We start from the raw sequence: 20,190 nt of genomic DNA, 5'->3' as shown, positions 1-20,190 counted from the left end.
ATCGGTCATCATCTTCAATGGAAAATTTACCTCTTTTGAAGCTTGCAGTCCAATTTTTCACTGTCGCATACGAAGGACATTGATCACCAAGGGTATTAAGCATATCTTCGAATCAAACCTATGCGTTTAAACGAGATTCTACAGGTTGAGCAACAAATAAGTGCGATGTTTACATCTTCCTACATCTGTAAACAATTGTCTACCATCATGAAACTCCGCGAAAAATGAAAATGAAGTTTTTACAGCCTAGATAATTCGTTCTTTTATCAAATCCTGGTAAATTTTGCTGTTGATGCTTCAACACTTCAAAAATTTCGAAACACGCTTTTCTCCAGAAACGTCTAATAGGCACTCGGACTCAGGGCACCCTGTATAATATCAATGATGACCAACTGAATACATATTTTCAGTTTCCAAGAGGTTGTGTCTCGATTGAACGAAAGTTTTAACCAATTTTCTCTCTGGAACCTTGCCCGAAAGTTACAAGATTCGATCTTTTTTTTATCGATCAATTTTTTACACCTCGAGAAGCTGACCGTCTCTTTGTCCATCCATCCGCGTCTTCTTCACGTACCTAACCTACCACCTGCCCATTTCGGCAACTCCTCGAAGCGCTACTTAACACAAAATCAATTTTATCTGAAGCAATGACGGTTACGGAAAATCGCTTTTATCAGCGGACACGCAGGGGCCGTAAGGTCACGCTTGGCTGCCGAAGACGGTTAGATCCATCCGCCATAACGCACCCGAAATCCGGTAAGGCACTGTATAACGTAATGAGTAAGTTTGATTACTGTGTTTTCCCACATTTTAATAACTACCACTCGATGCAGTCTCTGCCTTTTTGTGCAGGGTATTTTGTTGCGGCAAACGGTGGTTGTTCAAGGTTAAATGGAATTATTGTTTTAAAATAAAATTATATACATGAAAACAATTTATACGGGGTCTAAATGAATAGTTGGGAAAAATGAGTGGATCTTTCACATTTTTTTTTTGAGAGAAAGTCGAAGAATTTGGGTTTTCCCTGCAGGAGAACACGGTTTCCTTCTGGAATATGTGAGTGTACACAGGGTCTTCGACTTGTACAAATATTTTAATAGTAGATTCTTGAGATCTGAGGTATCTAAGGAATTTCACAAAAAACAGAAATTCAGAAAAATTCGGAGTTCTATATTTATCCTCAATACAAAGTATGAACTCCAGGTGGATCAATAACAGCTTAAAAACTTCTGTGTATGCTTTCCACCAAGTTATCCTGCTCAATATGTTGCCAAAAATGTGGCAAAAGATCGAAGAGCCGCTGGAGCGTTCTATGGGCATCAAGCATAGTTTGTCCCAAAAGCGTGCTCGAATGGATTCAGGTCAGGGAATATTGAAGGTAATGCTAGATCAGGAATACCCTCGTTTTTCTTAGCATTTATCACGTGATGGGATATTTTTGGCACACCTGGACAAGAAAAGATTAAAGTTTGGGAAGACTTGCTACACTATGGACCAGAAGGCTTATGCAATTGAAAAACTGTAAATGAAATGATGAAGAAACTTTATATCGTTAACTTTTGTCGAGAAATTCATCCAAGTTTATTAAAGAATATAGCACAGAGTCAAAATTTCTGTCAAATCCAGTTCTCTTCATCGGAAACGTCTAATAGGCCCTGGCAATTGGTACAGCCTGTATTTTATCAATCGGTGATTAATAAAAAACTTTCTGATGAATCCAAATTAGAGCACCACTTCCAATTACCCACTTCTAATCGACGATCAAGAGCTGTCCTGATTGAATCTTGAGCGTCCATGCCTCTTGCTTCACGCAAATTGTCAGTTGTTGTTCTTCCCCAATTTTCATACCTCGCGTGTGCGTTTTATCGCAACATCAACCCGGAGGAACAAGTCTTACTATTTCAGAAGGTCCACCTGCTCTTAGCGGTTGGCCGATCCCGCCTCGTAGGAAACTATCGAGAAATCAACCCACCATGAAAAAGGTCAGACTGCTGCAGATGCCACGTAATTATTCCCGGAGTCTTTGATTTAAAATCTAATTCTTAATAAGCGTTGCAGGCATGGCGGGGTCGTCTGTGGGTTGCGGACCAGTCGAGTAGAGGACACAGTCAGCGAGAGGGAACCATATTTGGAAAAGGTGTTTTCTGGGGCCCCATAGATCCCCCAGAGAACAGATGGAAATTTTTTGAATTTAGACCAGATGGTCGCCTTCGATACAGTATCGGTTGTGTGTTTAAATTAGTTCTTCCTCTATGGATGTATTAACTTAAGAAGGTAACTCATTTCTGGGCAGTTTTTAATAGGTCTGTTGAGGAAATCTAAGGGTGTGATTCCTTAGAGTGTGGGTCTTTCATGTACAGGGTTAGTCTTTGACTCGTACAAATATTTTAACATTAGTTTCTTGAGGTCAAAAGAAACACTTTTTTCCTTTACCATTTTTTCTAAATCGGCTCAGTTTAAAAGATACAGGCTGTTGAAAACCATAAAAAAATTTATTTTTAGTTCTATCTCACTAAAGATTTTATCGAAGGAATTGAATTTCGGCATATAGTTTTTCATTTATTTGATGAATCTTTTTCGAACACAAGATATCACCCACGTCTTCCAGTTTCCTCATTATGACCTTTACGTAACATAAAAATACCGAAAATTCAAAAAGCCCAACTCTTGAAAGAAAGTTGGACGCTATCTAATGAATATTTAAACGTTTTATAAACTAAATGTATTCATATTTACTTGAATGATGGGCCATTTTCGAGCAACTTGATGTTCAAAAATAAAAATATCTGTGAAATTCGAAAAATTCCATCCACATCCACAGATGTGTAGTGTCACAGATCTATCTAGTTGTTCTGAAGGTAATTTTGTTTTTCCAGGGGTGGCACAGCTCATTATGAAAACTTGAAATGGCTATATCATTTCATCAGGGCAGAATCAGAAAAAATGGTATAGGAAAAAAGTATTTCTTTTGACCTGAAGAATCTACTGATGAAATGTTTTTACGGGTCATAGACTCACCCTGTATATAGGTGAAAAATAGTGAAGAAGAAGAAAAGGTGATCTTGAGTCATAAAAAGCATTGAAAACGTTACTTTTGATAGGTTTTTTTGAAGATCTATTGAAAAAGACTTGCAAGAACTTCTTTTGAAATATATTCTTCAAATCAACCACCTTCAATTTGACTCTAACTGAACCTTCGGTTCTACTTTTGTTGAATAGCAACCAGAAGATTAAAAAAAGAGCCGCCTCTGTTCTGCATGATTGGAATGAGAAAGTGTGGGTTGTGACAATAAATTTCGGATTTTGGTATCTAGAAGGAGATATTCCAATGGAGTTGGATGTGTAGGATGCAATATACCTGATTGCCAGAGAAGAACCTTCTCTATCCCTATTCTGGCCAACATTCGTCTTTCTAGATTCGAAACATTTCTCATTCGAAAAAATCGACAATTATCAATTCCATGATTGCACCAAATAATGGATAATTTGTCGAAGCTGACTCAGTGTCTAACGTTCAATTTATCAACATTCAAGGTGAATGGCTCTCTGTATATTTTCATGTTGTGTCTCATCGTTCGTCGAACTAGACGTTCTGACTCCTCTCTCATATTGTTCCAAAACAAACAGCACGATTGAGCAGTAAATAAACACAAATGATGAGACAAACGGTGATGAAATGAAAAGTTTGGGGCATTGCCCACCCACATCATAAATTTCTAACTTGTCCGCATTTTTTCGTGGTGATATAACTAGTGGGAATAATAACTCTCAATATTTACCTACCGTTGTTTCATTCACGAGTTTTCGTAGTTTTGGGAACGAGGATAGTTTGAATGGAAAAAAGAGGTGCCAAAAATTAAGCTTGTGTTTCACGGAGTTTTTCTACTAGTCCATTGAGAGGATAAGTTATTTTTGTTATACTCTATAATCTATAATATTGCGGATTTATCGACTAGATGGAATTTCGAGATTTATTACTGAAAAAGATAGTCTTTTAGACTATGTATCACATATAGATCTACAAAGATTTTTCCCTTACAGAATTTCAAACCATCCCCAAATCACTCACTGTTTTGAAGGCTCTCTGGAACTCTCAAATATTTGTGGAACATCGATTCTCAAAAACTGTATTCAGTAACCTGAACCTTCCATTATCGTCCCTTACATCCGGTACACATTTCGAAAAAACATCCACTCATCATCCTCCTGTCTCCATGGTGATTGCCACAATTAGTTTCTAGTTTCGAGAGCAATTCTCTTTATGAGTAATTCCTCAAATAGCAATTTGTGCAGATAATTAACAAATAGGTTGAAGTTTCTCCGGTGAGAGACAAATGATTGTATCGTTTTCTGTTATCTTCTTAGATGGATATATCAGGGAAAATTAAGTGCTTCCTTCCTGTCCAAACTAATGGATTGCTATCGAGGTACCTCTTCATGATCCTGATTCACCTTAGGAAGGTGTGGTTCCGCACAAAAAGGTTGACGCGCTATTGGGTACAAACCACGCTATACCGTCGAAAGTGGGGGTATATACTGCATTCACAGTCTCTCTCCCACATTGCAACCTATTCCCATTCAATTCATCCCAAACCATCGTCGTGATCAGACAGATATCATATCCCTTTATTTATTTATCCCATCGAAATGTTCAAGTTGAGAAAAATCATCGATATCCAGGCTGCTAGGAAGCCAGCTCTTGTGGTGGCAATGAAGAGGGACACCAATACGAACAGGGTAGCCGAGGAAAGTGTTTTGAAGATCACCAAGTGCCTGTTCGGAAAATGTGACCCAGATGACACTTTGAGGATGCTGGAAGAACAGATCGAAATGGACAAATTGAGGTTTATGGAGAGGTTCGGGATCGATATTGACAGTTTGGAAAGGGGTGAAACCGAGAATGTCAACCCCAACATCATGAGGAAACCTTCCGATGCAGCCTTACAGAAACTGAATGGAAATCAGAAGAGGAAATTGACCACCTTGAAATCCAAAAGGATAACAGGTTAGTTTTGTTATTTATTCACATTTCGAAAATTTTCTTAACACGATACGAAATATCTTCACTGGTAAATTCATTGTTTTTCTTTGGAAACCCATAGAAATTTTTGAATTACTGAGTCAATCTGAGGATATTCATTAGTCATTAGTTACAATCAATAATGTTGGATCACTTAAAGTGATGATGTTTGGAATTCGACATTTTAAACAGATTAAGAAACCATAGTCAGAGGCAGCCCATTCATAGTTTCAGTTTGTGAAATATCAAAGAACCAATTCAAGACAAAATTGAAACTGAAATGTTGAAGTGAAGTGATCTGATTCGACAAAGTGCTTCTTGAAACTTAGGTTAGGTTGCATTTCGATATACGATTTTTTAAGGGGACAAAACAAACTGTCCAAATTTTTCTTTTGAAGTTGATCGAATACTCTTGTGTTTCCAATATCTGCAGGACTGAGTCAGAAGGAATCAACCCTGAATAGGAGGGGTCAAAAATAATACAAATCGATTCAGTTAAATTTTTTTTCATAAAAATGAAATAGTCCAGATCTTCTCTTATGTAGTGAGTATATAACTTTTTGATTGACCCAATTTGAACAGCATAACATGATAAGATTCAAAACTGACCATCTGAAGGTTTTGAAGAGTCGTTGAAGCTTTTAAAAATTCCATTATATTGATTTATGGACTTCTGTCAGTGCTGGCGTCCCTTATCAACGTTTTACCTTTCGTTTCTTATCTACAGAAGGAATTATGAACGACAATTAGACGCTGTATCTTAAACAATGATAATTTCCACGGTTATCGATACTTATCCTTCTTCAAATAGTTTTTTTAAAAGGTTATATATTCTGGGAATCAATTTTTGATAACGTTCGTGTAAGAATCGAGTTCTGGTAGAAGGCTAGAGTGGTGCGGTTTCGTATTCGTCTAATTCGTTCCTCGAATTTCTTTGTGACCAAAAGTACCAACCAAGACGGCGATAACATTAACATAAAAGTTCAATATCCTGCACTTCCGCAATCTGAAAGAATGAAAAGGAAGTTCGAAACCTCAGAGACTAGAATTACTTTCATGAGCCTCTTCGAATCTCGTCCAAACGTATAATATAAAGCTCGTTTTATTTCAACTTTATGGACTTTCATACAAAAGTTTAACTTTATTATAGGGGCAATAAAAGTTTCTGGGATTGATCGAACACCAAAGAAAACGGCTAATATATCAATTGACGATGCATGTCAGCGTGCCGGAAATATTTAATTTCCAAAGCGAGTGCAGCGGACAGATTCGAATCCTTGAGCGTTGATTATAAATACATTTTTTCGTGGATGATTTCATTTCCCCATCGTTAATTTTTTTCGGCCGTTACGCCACTCGTATAAGAAACAGATTCGTATCAGTTACAATGTTCTCAACGTCATTATTAGCGAGACAATGAAATCGAGTCTTCCTCTAGAAAATAAATAACCAGCTATCGGGTATAATCATGTTTTCCTTTTCTCCGGTGATGAATGTGAAACATTGTAAATGATGTTATAATGAGGGCATTGTAAAAGACTCTACCACACTAGTTTCAGAGGCACAAGTCCCAAGTTCAACATACTGGCGAGCACAAAATAATACCTCAATTTTAAATCTATTACCCAGGCCAGACGGTAGGTAATGATCGCTATTATACCCACAAACAATGATTGAATAACGATTTTTTCATTGGCGACACTTCGAAAAGATATTGAAATTTATTAGTGGGACTCCCAGACAATGATAAGTGTCCAGATGTAGTGCTTTCGACCTTGCTCAAGAACCTCAGTTGAAAATTATTCTTATGAATGAAAGAATCACTCAACTGTAACTTTTTCAAGCTCTGATGAGAACATTCCCTCTAAATAGAGTTAAGGAATTATAATCGAGTATTAATTCCTACATAAAGCAGATTATACAGGGTGAGTCTTTGATCATCATCATATTTCACATAGACATATAACCCAGTAAATAAAGAGGGTTTAAACGAATTTTTTCAAATATTCAAATGGCATTTCAATGGTATAATATTAATAAGGAAATAGGTATGTTGCATAACAATTTTGAAGGGATTTTTTCTCTTTTCATTGCTTTCTGGCTGCCTTGAATTGTCTATTCAGTTTTATTTTTGTCAGTTTTCTGGTTTCTCAGAAAAATATTGAAAATTGCCCTGTTCAAGTTGAAACAGAACAATGCAACAAAGAAACAAGAGTAATCAAGACGTTTTTAAATAGAGAATTGTCAGAGACCAGCCACCGTGAACGTTTTTTGTTGTAAAAATCACGGTTTTTCCATTCAGCCGAAGGCTGGACCAATTATTACAAGCATCCTCTGCATCCTGCTCAAATCGCGAACCCGATACGCGTTCTATCATCCACTCGTGATAAAGCACTCCAGAAGGATGCTCAACATCTGTTAGAACACATATTTTTAACCATACGCCATCTGCAAACCGCATACGTCGCACATCCATCATAAAACCCAGGCCAAAAGGTGAAAACCTACGTTTGACGAGCAGCATGTGCCAGCACACAGGATATCATTGTATATCTCGAAGGATTTGTGCATCAATTGCAACCCTTCAAAAGCGAGAATGCCGTCCTGGTTATTCTCGACAAGTAGGTAAAATTTTGCATCGTTTCGTTGAGCAGATGTGCTCCTTTGAAACTGCAACATTTACCTCTTTGAAATCGTCATAAATGTGCCTATCTAATCCTGCATTTGCTTACAAAAGAAACCTAGGCAAGTCTCTCAGTAACCTTTCGGTATATTGTAACGTTCATAGGTAGATGGGTGCAGAGGTCTGAAAATATTTTAAGGAGAAAGTTGATTGTCCAGAACCCCAACAAACAAATCTTCAGCTCAGCACAAACGTGTGCTATATAAAATTGATAGAAATATAAAATCTGCATGTTGACAAATCCCAAGGATCGTAGATCCCACGTATCTTGAAAAACCTTTCCACCATTGGGTGTAGAGGTTGAGAAAAGCGAGTGGCAGCAAGTGGATCTCGATTTGGCGCCAAAGATGCTGTAATGTATGTCAAGAGAGCACAAGGTGCAGGAACTAGCGCTCGAATTCCAAGAAGCAGGCAAGTGTGTGATTCACATCGGCTGCCACCGGCCTCACTTTTTATGAGAAAACGGCAATAATCTCAGCTGTTGTTCGGACGCACCTTCATCTACCTGCGAGACCGTTGAAATCTCGAGATACACCTGGCAACACGCGCCAAAATCTGGCGGGAAAAAGGTTCATTGTTCGATAGGTTCCGACAAGTTGCAGTCAGGATGGAACACAGCATTAGGTCGGACAAGACATGGCATATTACTCAGAATTGCGTCATGTTCGTTTTATAACTATGGGGTCATGAAACAGGAGGAAGACTCGGATTTCTGCTACCTGGTAGTTTTGTCAAATCGGCGAATTGGCGGTATTTTATGCAAGAAAATAAACTGCTCGTCAAAAGTTGAACATACTGGACTTATCCAAAGATGCACAATTTCCGCATCATCTAAATGTTTTTCTTCAAACACATGAACTTATCACGATCATGAAACGTCTTCTGGTTCATCGTAAAGCCAAGTTTCATCATTTTTGTCCTCGTGTTTCAGGAAATTTTAATGATTTTCTCTACAATCTTTATTCATTTTCAATTCAATATTGAATTTTCATCACTCACTACTCTGGAAAATGCTTTTCTGCTGGTCAGAATCAGAATAACCCAACTGCTGATGATACCAAAGCTTTTCCCTCATATTACTACGTTTTTTAGGTATTTCCTTTCCTTAAAACTATACATAAAAGCACCAAAAACACGAAAATGTTGTCGCCTTACCCTGAAAATTGATTATTTCTATTCCTCACTTATGAGTGTTATAATGATTAATTCTTTGAAAATATGGAATGACTTTGTGAATCTAACATTTATGTTTTTGTTGCAGATTTTTACAAGGTGAAAAAGCCTCGCATCCAAGAGAAAGAAAACAATCCATCGTGAGAGAAATGCTCAAGACTCTCGGTTATTTGTACATATTGTTACTGTATATAATGTGAAACTAAATTATTTGTTCTATCTTGAAGGGTACCATGCAGCGCTTAGTCCAAAGTTATCTTAAACTGAATTATGAAAATTCTAGTCCTAGTTTAGATCTATGTATATCTATTTATAAGTATATAAGACTGTATGCAATAAACTGATCTATTCTAACTATCTCTTCATTTTCTAACCATAACAACTTATATGTATATATATTTTCTACGAAGTAGAAGTCATGTAATTCATTGGACCAACATTTTGATGACGAAATGAGAATTATCTCACTACAAATATTGGTACCGTATTGACGATACAAAACAAATAATTGTCAGCGTTCCAAGATATGAAAATTAAATATTTCAATACGATACCATTACCAATCAACATTTTCCCATAGAAATATAGTTCAATGTGAATGTACAGGGTTTTTGTGATGAATTCCAGGAAATATTGGAAAGAATTTGAAAAATCGTTGAATTTCAGTATATTTTGAAAGTTCTTCTTATATTCATAGGATTAATTGAAAGCAAGTGACTGTATGCAATATGCAAAAAAAAACACACGCCAGTAGAATTTGAAAATATTCTGTTCTCTCAAAAAACTATCTCTTAAAGAATCCATGCTTGAAAATAAAGGATATTGTTCAAGTCTTTGACTCGTACAAATATTTCAACAGTGGATTCTTGAGGTCAAAACTTTTTCATTCATTTGATGAATCTTTTTCGAACACAAGATATCACCTACGTCTTCCAGTTTTCTCATAATGATCATTACGTACCATAAAAATACCAAAAAATTTGAAAAATTGTGTTTGGAGGATCCACAGTTGTATAGTTTCACAGATTTAGCTGGTTGAAGGTAATTTTGTTTTTCCAGAGGTGGTCCTGGTCATTATAAAAACTTGAAATGGCTATGTCTTTTTATCAAGGCTGAATTGGAGAAAATGGTATAGAAAAAAAGTGTTTCTTTTGACATTACAATTTTTAACAGCAAACAATAATTATAGCATGAGCTTGTAGGTGGCAGGTTAGAATGTTGATTTGAGGCATTCAAACAATGGAAACTCTACAGCAATAAGAACAGAGGAAGATATACAGGGGATCTCGAAATTGGTACATTGAAATTTAGTCGAAGATTCTCATCATACAATTAGGAGACCCATATTTTTGATTGTTATTGTTCCCAATACATTAACCACGTATTTGAGTGTTTTTCTATGGGAAATAATAATAATTATATGTACCAAATAGTCTCGATGTGTTCACATTATTTTGCGGAAAAAGTATGTTATATTGCACACGCAAGAGGTCGACAAAAATGCTACTGCTTAGAGGAAACAAAAATACTAAGAAAGTTTTTCATCTATCCCTCAAAAAGTGAAAGAAGTAAAAATTCGATAAGATGGACGATTCCATATAAATAATGAAAAAAAGTCGATGAACACCTCCTTAAATAACCAAAAAAACTCAGTAACTTAAGGTCCATCCATTGGTAGCTAAAAAGTGAGGATTGAGTTTCCAAGCGATATTTTTTAGTTACTTCTAAAGACCTCTTCAAGTTCAAAATATTCAAAATCCTTATTTCCACCACACAACTACAAGACAGCTGTTTTCTGGAGCCTGGAGCATCGGCCAATTGAACACCAAAGTACCTACATCTCCCCCAAATGCATTGGAGCAATCCACAATCTGCTCACACTTCCAATTCGACCAGGTAGGTAAATTTTTTTGAACCCTTCACCCAAACACCGTACATAAGTGTGTTCGATACGAAACATGAATAACAATAAAAGAAGCAATCGTTTTATTATTGTTTTCGTTCGGCACGGGCCCAAAATGAATGCGGGCACATATATTTCAACGGCTATATGCAAATCACGAACCGCATTGTCTACTTGCATCTGTTCCCAAATTTGCCGCATATCTGTGACCATTTTTGACAAAGGGCGGTGTCTTTTTGAACAGGGTCGCCTGCATGCTTTAAAAACCACCGTGTATAGGGGTACGCCACCTGTATAAGGAAATAACAGTGATTGTAGTGAGCACATTATTACGTTATGTCGTTTTGGAGGACCCATCTGAGTCTACCTTGTATTCAAATGAAAGAAAATTAGGTTATATACGTGGATTATCCTTGATCTGTGTATAATTGACCAATTTATGGCAGAAATGAAAATTCAGATTATTAAATCGTGATAAAGAGAAAATTTTAAAAGATATACAGGGTGAGTCTTTGACTCGTACAAATAATTTAACTGTAGATTGCTGAGGTCGAAAGAAACACTTTTTTCCTATACCATTTATCTTTTTTTAGTCATAACCTATAATGATTATAATCCTCGTGTAAACTACAAATTTGTGAGTAAAACCTTCTTCTAGTATTGTGATACCTCGATTATCGACGAAAAATTAAGTTTTTCCAATACAAATATAATAACACTGAGAAACAAGCCACACGATAATAAGAGAAAGCAACTCTTCAACTTGTCGAATTTCATAAATTGAATAAACTCGTCAGAATATTCGTTGAAGAACATCATCATATATCTATTCTTCTTCTTATTGGTGTGATGTTGATACCAATAGCTGACAAATCCATACTCGACCATCTCCAAAGTCTTCCTGTTGAAATACTCCAAGAAGGGAGTGGGGTTTTTCAATAGGAAGGCGTTGTACCAGACCAAAAAACAATCTTTCAACAACTTGAAATTTTTCTTCGCATACTCGCTCATCCATCCAGTATTCGTAAGGTAGAAGCCTGGTAATTTTTGAACCCTGACGGCGTAGTTTTCACGAAGTTTGTCATTGATTACCTCAATATCCTCTTCGTATTCAAATAGACTCGATAATTTTTTTAGATATTGATCGTGGATTCCCCAGCCTGATATACGATCTCTGTAAAATTTCGAATTCTCTATCCACTTTATGTCCAAATCTACCATATCGTGCCAGTTGTTTATAGCTTGGGTGAATCTAGGAAAGCGCAAGGTGACAGTTAGTCCAACACAAAAATAAGTCGTCATCAATAAACAGAACATCATCCAAATGATCAGGATATATCTGACGTAGAACTTGTTTTTATCTGGGAACCTCGGTATTCCCATATTAGCTACGAAGTGTACTATCATGAGCAAGCAATAGTCGAAAGAATAATCAACATGGTACAATAAATAACAGAGCCTCAACAAGAAACTCATAAAAACAAGGATACAGAAGTAACTCAGCCACAATGTCGCTTGGAAATACTGAAACACGAACGTCGTGTCTGGCAGTAGAGATGGCCGGTGGATCAGAAACGTATTGCACTGCTTGGCGTAAGGATGGGTGGAAGGGAAATCATTGGTTAACCATAGCCCTCCAACACTCATATCACCATCGTTGGCACTGTTCAGAAATTCCACCAGCGTTTCATAGTGCACTCCCTTATTTGTCTCGTGTCTTTCTGGAAATATCCTATATGTGATTGGCCAAGTTTGTATCATCAATTTGACCAATTCGAAGTCTATGCCCTTAAAAGTTCCCTCGGATCTTTCAAAATATGGCGGATGTGCTGACGCGGATACTTTGAATGTTCTGTTGAGTTTCACTAACATTTGTTCGGGGCTCCATGGATCATCTACGAGGGAAAAATTGAAAGATCTGAAACATTCAGAGTCTATGGTGGAACAAGAGATAAGTTGCTGATTCAACATAACCGAATGGATGGTTAAATTTGCGTCGTTTTCTTCATCTTTGTGTCCCATTATACTCATGGATTCATAAAGATAATCCAAAGCGAGAATATTCAAGTTTCTCTCCCAAGATATGCTGGAAAGATCTTCGAAATAAAATGATGAGGAATTTTCTACCACCAGCAAAACTTTCGTTTTTGTCATATTGATATTTTCCTCTATAAACTGATGAACTCTACTTGTGTTCCATGTTTTTGATGATAGGATTATCGATGAACAAAACGGAATGTTTGCAACACTATCATCATCATTTATCTTCAATATGAAACGAACGGATTCAACAATCGTCAATTCTTCATGAAGATGTGAAAAGCCATCGTTGATGAAACAAACATCAGCATCACCTGAAAATTGTTCTGAAATTTTCTTGAAAACACTCAAATCAGTTTTCTGATAGTCAGAATAACAGAACACAACTACAGATAGTTTCACGAGAATTGAAAAAACCCATAATTTGTGCATTTTGAGAAAGTGTAGACTTCAACTACGGATAAAATGGTGAAAATACTCTCTGTTTTCTAATCAAAGCTTCGTATCTGGTCGTTCAATGAAATGCATGCTCACAGTGGATCTTTTTTCACCCAAGTATGGTTCGGTATTTCTTGTTGTGCACGATAGAGTGAAGGAACATGAGTATTAAAATTTTTTCCAGCATGACATGGGCGTAGAAAAATTATTTGTGTTCCCTAGTAATGGATAGGTTCAAAAACTTGGAAATAGATTATTTCATATTTATTTTATTTGATGAACAATAGACATATCAACAGAATCTAGAATGTACAAGCTGATCCTAGAATACATTATGAACTACATTTCCTAGAAATGTCTGAAGGTTTCCTATCCATAAAAGAAGAAAATTTCATTAGATGATCCAATGTTTTCGAACTATATATGCAATAACTTTTTGAATAGGAAACTTTTAGTAATTCATCAGAAAAACCTGCAAATTATTGAAATCCACAAGTTATCCTGATTTCATCATGTATTACCGATTCAACGAACGCCACTGTTGAAAAATCTGAGGTGAAATTACATTTCATTACCGATAATTATCGAAAAAAAAAGGTAATTGAAGTGGAGCTCACCGAGAATCATTTTCCCGCACTTTAACAGATTTTAATAGGTTTTGATATGTAATATACTCGTTAATTGGTTTCGGCTGATTACGAAAAGTTATGTGAACATCATCAAACGCTCAATTAAGGAGTAAATAGTTAATAATTCATGAAATAATATGCATAATGATGAAAAGTTTTAATTGGATTTTGGTCCTCATTCAATAGAAGGTAAATGTTTCATTATTGTTGCAGAATGCTCTAATTGAAATAATTTACATAAATCACTTCTGATAAACGTCTTTGTAACAATAAAACATGTTTTAGTACTAGATTACGAAACTATTCAAAGAAAAAAATTAAATTCTTTTCTATGGTGAAAGGACACCATGTTCATAATCAAGCTATATCATTACTATGATTATATTGACTTGTATGAAGAGATATTTTTTCTTTTGAAAAATGCCATGGGAATAGAAGCCGTATAGAATTCCTACACATAATTCTCTGGTGGTGTCAATTTTCAGTTCCGTTCTTACTTTTCACTTGAACGTATTTAACTACTCGATTCTGTCATGTCTAAATTACTACACTTCACGTCCTCAACCGTTGAAAAAATGAAGAATGTTTCTTGAATATCAAGTGCACGCTTGAAATATGATTTATTAGTAGTAAAGTGAATTACGTTATGGAGATAAATTGAGTGAAGAAAATGATTCATTCAGGGCCTACTTCAGATTTGGCCTCTTCAACTCGTATATTATCTTTTTGATGTGAGAAAGATTTGATATCACCTTAGATATGAATGAGTTTTTTTACGTTTATATAGAATAATCATCCTTCGTTCAACTAACAATTGTTCAAGAGTTAGGATTCGATTTTTCATTAGTAGAAATCTTTAATTAACTTCCTCCACCATGAGTTTTGCCAATATATTTCGCTACTACCGGATTCCATAAATTTTCTTCGAGCAGATGTACACTTGGACTGCAGAACACATGTTCGGTCATTCAACGTATTAGTTTCCTGTCAAACTTTTTCATAATTCATTTCAGATTTTGGGTGGCTCTTGTCCAAACACTAGGAAATACAAAGATGAATCGTTCACGTGCCAAAACCACTCATTGGCACTAATGATTGCATCTTCCTCTCCAAAAGATACATCACATCGTTAGTTTTTTCATATTTTCCTTTTTTGAATCCAAGAATATTATCAGAAAATTGCTCAGTTAGGATAAATATATAAGGAGATATTTCAGACTCAATTCGACATTACTTGTGTTCAGCATCCAGAGAATATTGAGCCTAATAAATTATTCACAAACGAATTAGATAGGATTCCAATTTAATCAACGTGAACAGATGATTAAATCGAAACATTCTAGCATCCTCTATGATGAAACTTGCAAGTCCAATCTTGTCGATACGGAACAGGATAATCACATCATAGCATACCTATTTTTAAATCAAACAATTAATTCAACGAGAATACACGGCATAATTTAGCCAACATCAGACAAGTCTGAGCAAGCAGCATGGTTAGAGGAAGAAGTGGCAGACTCTGAGTCATTTTTGAATCCATACCTGCGTTGGTTAGTCACAACCGAAGAATCTTGGAAGAGGTCATCATCCCCTTTTTTTATTTACCTACATCTACGGACGCAATATGGGATTTCAACTGGAGCTTATTAGCCTAATAATCTTCAATTAAACGATAAGTTTCTATCGAGAAACAGAATGATAGTTCTTCACTAGATGCCTATACAGAAATATTGAGCCTGAATTTTAAGTTTATCTAAATTTATTTATGTTATCTGAGATTTTATACAGGAAAGTGCTTGACTAGTGTTAGTTTTTCTCTTACAAGCAGTAGTTTAACAAAAAAAACGACTTTTGGTGGAAAATAGGTCACCTTTGAAGAGCTACAGCAGCTAGAAAAATGGGTCTGGATAGATGCTGATTTTTTACATATAAATTGATCCTTCGCGAGTAGAATGGTCCAATTTTCATCAAGCTCTAGCGTATAGTTTGGAAGTTATGATTTTTTCCGCGAAGGTCCAAAATTTCAAATTTTCCATCATACATAACTTGAAGAGTAATTTTTTTTTTAATATCTGTTTGCATTTTTGTCATCTACGCCCTCAAAATAGCTAAGAGTATCAATTTGGTTTCGATCGGAGTAAAAAAATAATTTTCGAAAAATCGAAAATTTGTCAAAAAATTCATCGTCTCCGATTTTTACCAAAATCGAACTATTTACTGAATCGAGGTCGTAGATTACGAATATGCAAACAGATTTTTTTTACGAGGTTTATTTTTTGAGTTATGCTCGACAGAAAGTCCGAAATTTTGGACCTTCGCGGAAAAAATCATAAAATCTAAACTGTACGCTATAGTTGAATAAAAATTAGACTTTTTTATTCGCAAAGGATCAATCTATGTGTAAAAAATCAGCATACGTCCAGTCCAATTTTTCTAGATGCTGTAGCTCCTCAAAGTTGACCAAATTTTTCCAATTCTTCCACAAAAAGTCGTTTTTTTCGTTAAACTACTGATCTTAGAAAAAAAACTGATGGCATATTCGTGTTCTATGACCTTTAATTAGCCCAAAAACGAATTTGGGACACCCAGTAAAAGGTTATTTTCGAATCCAGTGAAAAAACCCTTTTTTTACACCGAATTCTTCTTCTCTTGGTGTGAAAACCACAGGAAGTGGATGTGGATGCCACTTAGCACTTATAGAATTTGAATATCAATAAGTCAATAAGGGAAGAAGCACCGAGGGGAACACATCCGGTGAAATAAACGAAACAAAGACGCATAAAATCAAGGTAAATAAGACAAGATAAACTGGAGTATACGATGATGCGAGCCCATATACGAAATACGAGCTGGGGTGAGCCATGCTTAACATGTGGGTGTTGTCTTTCAATCTCCCCGTCTAGGGCCGGAAACGGTCCCACACATGGCATCGGGTGGAATTCCCTCGACTCTTGTAAGTTTTCTATTTTTTGCGATTCCTTCCTGAGCCAAGGTGTAAGTTACGGAAGCTGGAGAGAGGGGACCTGGGAATGGAGACCGTCCCGCTCCTGGTTCAGCGGCGGAAACAGCGGTTTTAATTTATTCTCCGGGATGTCACTTACGGTGCATATGTTTGGGTTGGGGTCGCTATTTTTGGGATGGATTTTCGAATATCGGCGAACGTGATTTTCTTCATTCATGCGAAGTGATCGTGAGAATCACCAGACTTGGATATCTCAACAAAAGTTGGTCAGTTGAAAATTCGTCAAGACCGAACGTTTGCTTCGAGATCGCTGTTCCTCTCAGATTTATTACTAGAAGTGTTGGTCTTCTAAAATATGTATCACTTTCTGATCTGTCATGGTTTTTCTGGAGGATATTCTACTCGCAAGATGACCCTCGAAAATTCCCAAAAAGATGGGGTCATTTAAACACTCGTCAGAACCGAACGATTGCTTCGAGATTGCTGTTGTTCTCAGATTTATTACTAGAAGAGTTGGTCTTCTAGAATATGTATCACTTTCTAATCTATGATGGTTTTCCTGGAAGATATTCTATTCGCAAGATGACCCTCGAAAATTCCCAAAAAGATGGGGTCATTTAAACACTCGTCAGAACCGAACGATTGCTTCGAGATTGCTGTTGTTCTCAGATTTATTACTAGAAGAGTTGCATGGTCTTCTACAATATGTATCACTTTCTGATCTGTGATTGTTTTTTTGGAAGATATTCTACTCGCAAGGTGACCCTCGAAAATTCTCAAAAAGATGGGATCAGTTAAAAACTCGTCAAAACCGAACAGTTGCTTCGAGATTGCTGTTATTCTCAGATTTATTACTAGAAGAGTTGGTCTTCTAGAATATGTATCACTTTCTGATCTATGATGGTTTTTCTGGAAGATATTCTACTCGCAAGATGACCCTCGAAAATTCCCAAAAAGATGGGGTCATTTAAACACTCGTCAGAACCGAACGATTGCTTCGAGATTGCTGTTGTTCTCAGATTTATTACCAGAAGAGTTGGTCTTCTACAATATGTATCACTTTCTGATCTGTGATTGTTTTTCTGGAAGATATTCTACTCGCAAGGTGACCCTCGAAAATTCTCAAAAGATGGGATCAGTTAAAAACTCGTCAAGACCGAACGGTTGCTTCGAGATCGCTGTTTTTCTCAAATTCATAACTAGAATAGTTGCTTCTTCGGAATGTGTATCACTTTTCGATCTGTGATTATGTTTCTGGAAGATATTAGACTCGAAAGGTTCCCCTCGAAAAATTCCCAAAAAGATGAAGTTTTGAGAGGATATTTTTGAATACTTCATCTATTGAGAGTTCTCTGTGAGTTTCTGCGTAGTGACGTCTCTATGAGACATGTATAACAGTAAAAACCATTTTTTAAACGGACCGACCTAATTTGTACTCCCATGTAAATTCGAAAACTGAAATAAATAACCTTCTCCTACCTACTTGGATTGTATCAACAATCCCAACGCGTAGTTCCTGAATTAGAAAGTTTCCCAAGTGTGAATGTGCCCAAGAAATAAATGGAATTTTCAAGTAGGTGCTCGCTGTACCTTCCGTCATTCCCTTCTTGGCAGGTTCCTCGCATAATGGCAATGATTGCTTTTACACGGCTATAGAGAACACTCAGCACCTGTTTGGGTTGTCCTTCGAGTTACAGAGCCGGAACTTCCGCTCGTAAAGAGGAAATCCTATTGTGATTTGCTTCACCCTCTTCAGCAATTCAACATGCAAATCGTTGCAGACACCTGTATGCAATTGTGGTGCATTCTTCGAGACTTTACCACGCTAGGCGCGAGAAAAGGATATCAGGGAAGGATTCAATCAAGAGGGTGTCCCAACATTCAACAAAGGACAAAAATCATCTATGTCTGTATCCGGTATGATTTATTTAACCTTGCCATGGATAGCCCAAATATATAGACATTTTTTTCAAATTCCTAGCTCATTTTTGACCCCAAGAAATCGATATTTTCGAAATATATGTGACACTGTTTACGAGAAAATCGATTTTTTCCTTATTCCATGTGCCAGTTCACTCTGAAGGGCTCTCTGACACACTGGGACCAGTCCCACAAACCTTGTTGTTTTATAATCCCCATATTGAACGCACACGGCATAATTTCAAGCCAATTGCTATAATTACAGCAGAGACACAAAATTAAATGCTCTATCCCTCAACAATATCATACCCCTAACCGACCAATCATCGACCAAATTGATAGTTGAAATGTATATCGAGTGATCGATAATAACATGAGTGCAACGCAGAACAATAACTCAACCCTTAATCATCGTTCCCCTAGCCACACACAAAGCCAAACAATTAGAAAGACTGGCCACAAATAAAAGGAAAAACGTCGTGCTATTATCAGAAAACGAAACACGTGTTCTGATAGCATCATCAGGAACAGGGATGCACATCGATATCGCGTAACTCTGCGGGTACCGCTAGACATAAGTACTCACTGAACACACATGAAAAAGCACGCATATGCTTCCTTATCTGATCCCGATATTCCTTTCTGATCACGAGTCTTGGCTGCCGTAAAGGCAGCTGCCAAAAATGCTGAGTATCTTGAATGGAACAACAGTTACAACGATAGCAGGTTCCTTTAAATTCATCGATAGTATTGTTATTATTATTGTCAAATCGTGCGTTCGAAGTTGAGGTTCAATAGGCTCAATCAGTCCCTCCTGTGTAGGTCGAAATGGGATCTTATTATGAAAGATGGGATTCCTGAAGGGTTGATTTTAACTCTTCAGGGTTGGGCGCATAAGGTTCTTTTATCTTCATGACCACGTGTTTTAGATTGGTGGTAATGATAGAAAATCAATGCCAAGCATTTGAAGCAAAGACGTTTCAATTACAGTCTGTATTGCAGTAGTTTCACTATCAATGGATGTCATTGATTTTCTGGCCACATTACGAGGATATATTGAAAAATGGCCTACTATAGAACCAAACAAAATTTCAATGTCGAAATATTTATTACTCAACGTATTCTCCTCTCAATTGGACATATTCATTACAGCGAATCTGCAACGTCTGTAGACCTTTCAAAAAAATGTTTCTTCTTGCTCTGCAAACCAGACATCCACAGCTTTTATTAACATCTCGTTGGAAGAAAATTTACGACCTTTTAAACTTTTTTTCAGTTGAGGAAAGAGATGATAGTCGGATGGAGCCAAATCTGGTGAATAAGGGGGGTGTTCAAGTAATTTGAACCCTAAATCACGAATTTTTTGCATGGCAACATGAGATTTGTGTGCAGGGTTCATTCGAAGAAACTCTGCAACATATG

General features: G+C 36.6%; 2 protein-coding genes across 2 annotated transcripts in view; one reads left to right on the top strand and one right to left on the bottom strand.

Moving 5' to 3' along the window:
• LOC123310480 (head-specific guanylate cyclase) overlaps positions 1-20,190 on the bottom strand; it is a 110,020-nt gene that overhangs the window by 73,460 nt on the left and 16,370 nt on the right. The window lies entirely within an intron of this gene.
• On the top strand, positions 3,590-9,230 carry LOC123310484. The gene is made up of 2 exons (XM_044893956.1): positions 3,590-5,005; positions 8,965-9,230. Exons 1-2 carry the CDS (start codon positions 4,648-4,650, stop codon positions 9,018-9,020), a joined length of 414 nt encoding a protein of 137 aa, XP_044749891.1. The 5' UTR covers positions 3,590-4,647; the 3' UTR covers positions 9,021-9,230.

Source organism: Coccinella septempunctata, chromosome 3 (assembly GCF_907165205.1).
Source record: "Coccinella septempunctata chromosome 3, icCocSept1.1, whole genome shotgun sequence".
NCBI lineage: Eukaryota > Metazoa > Arthropoda > Insecta > Coleoptera > Coccinellidae > Coccinella > Coccinella septempunctata.
This window is presented reverse-complemented; position numbering and strand designations above follow the sequence as displayed.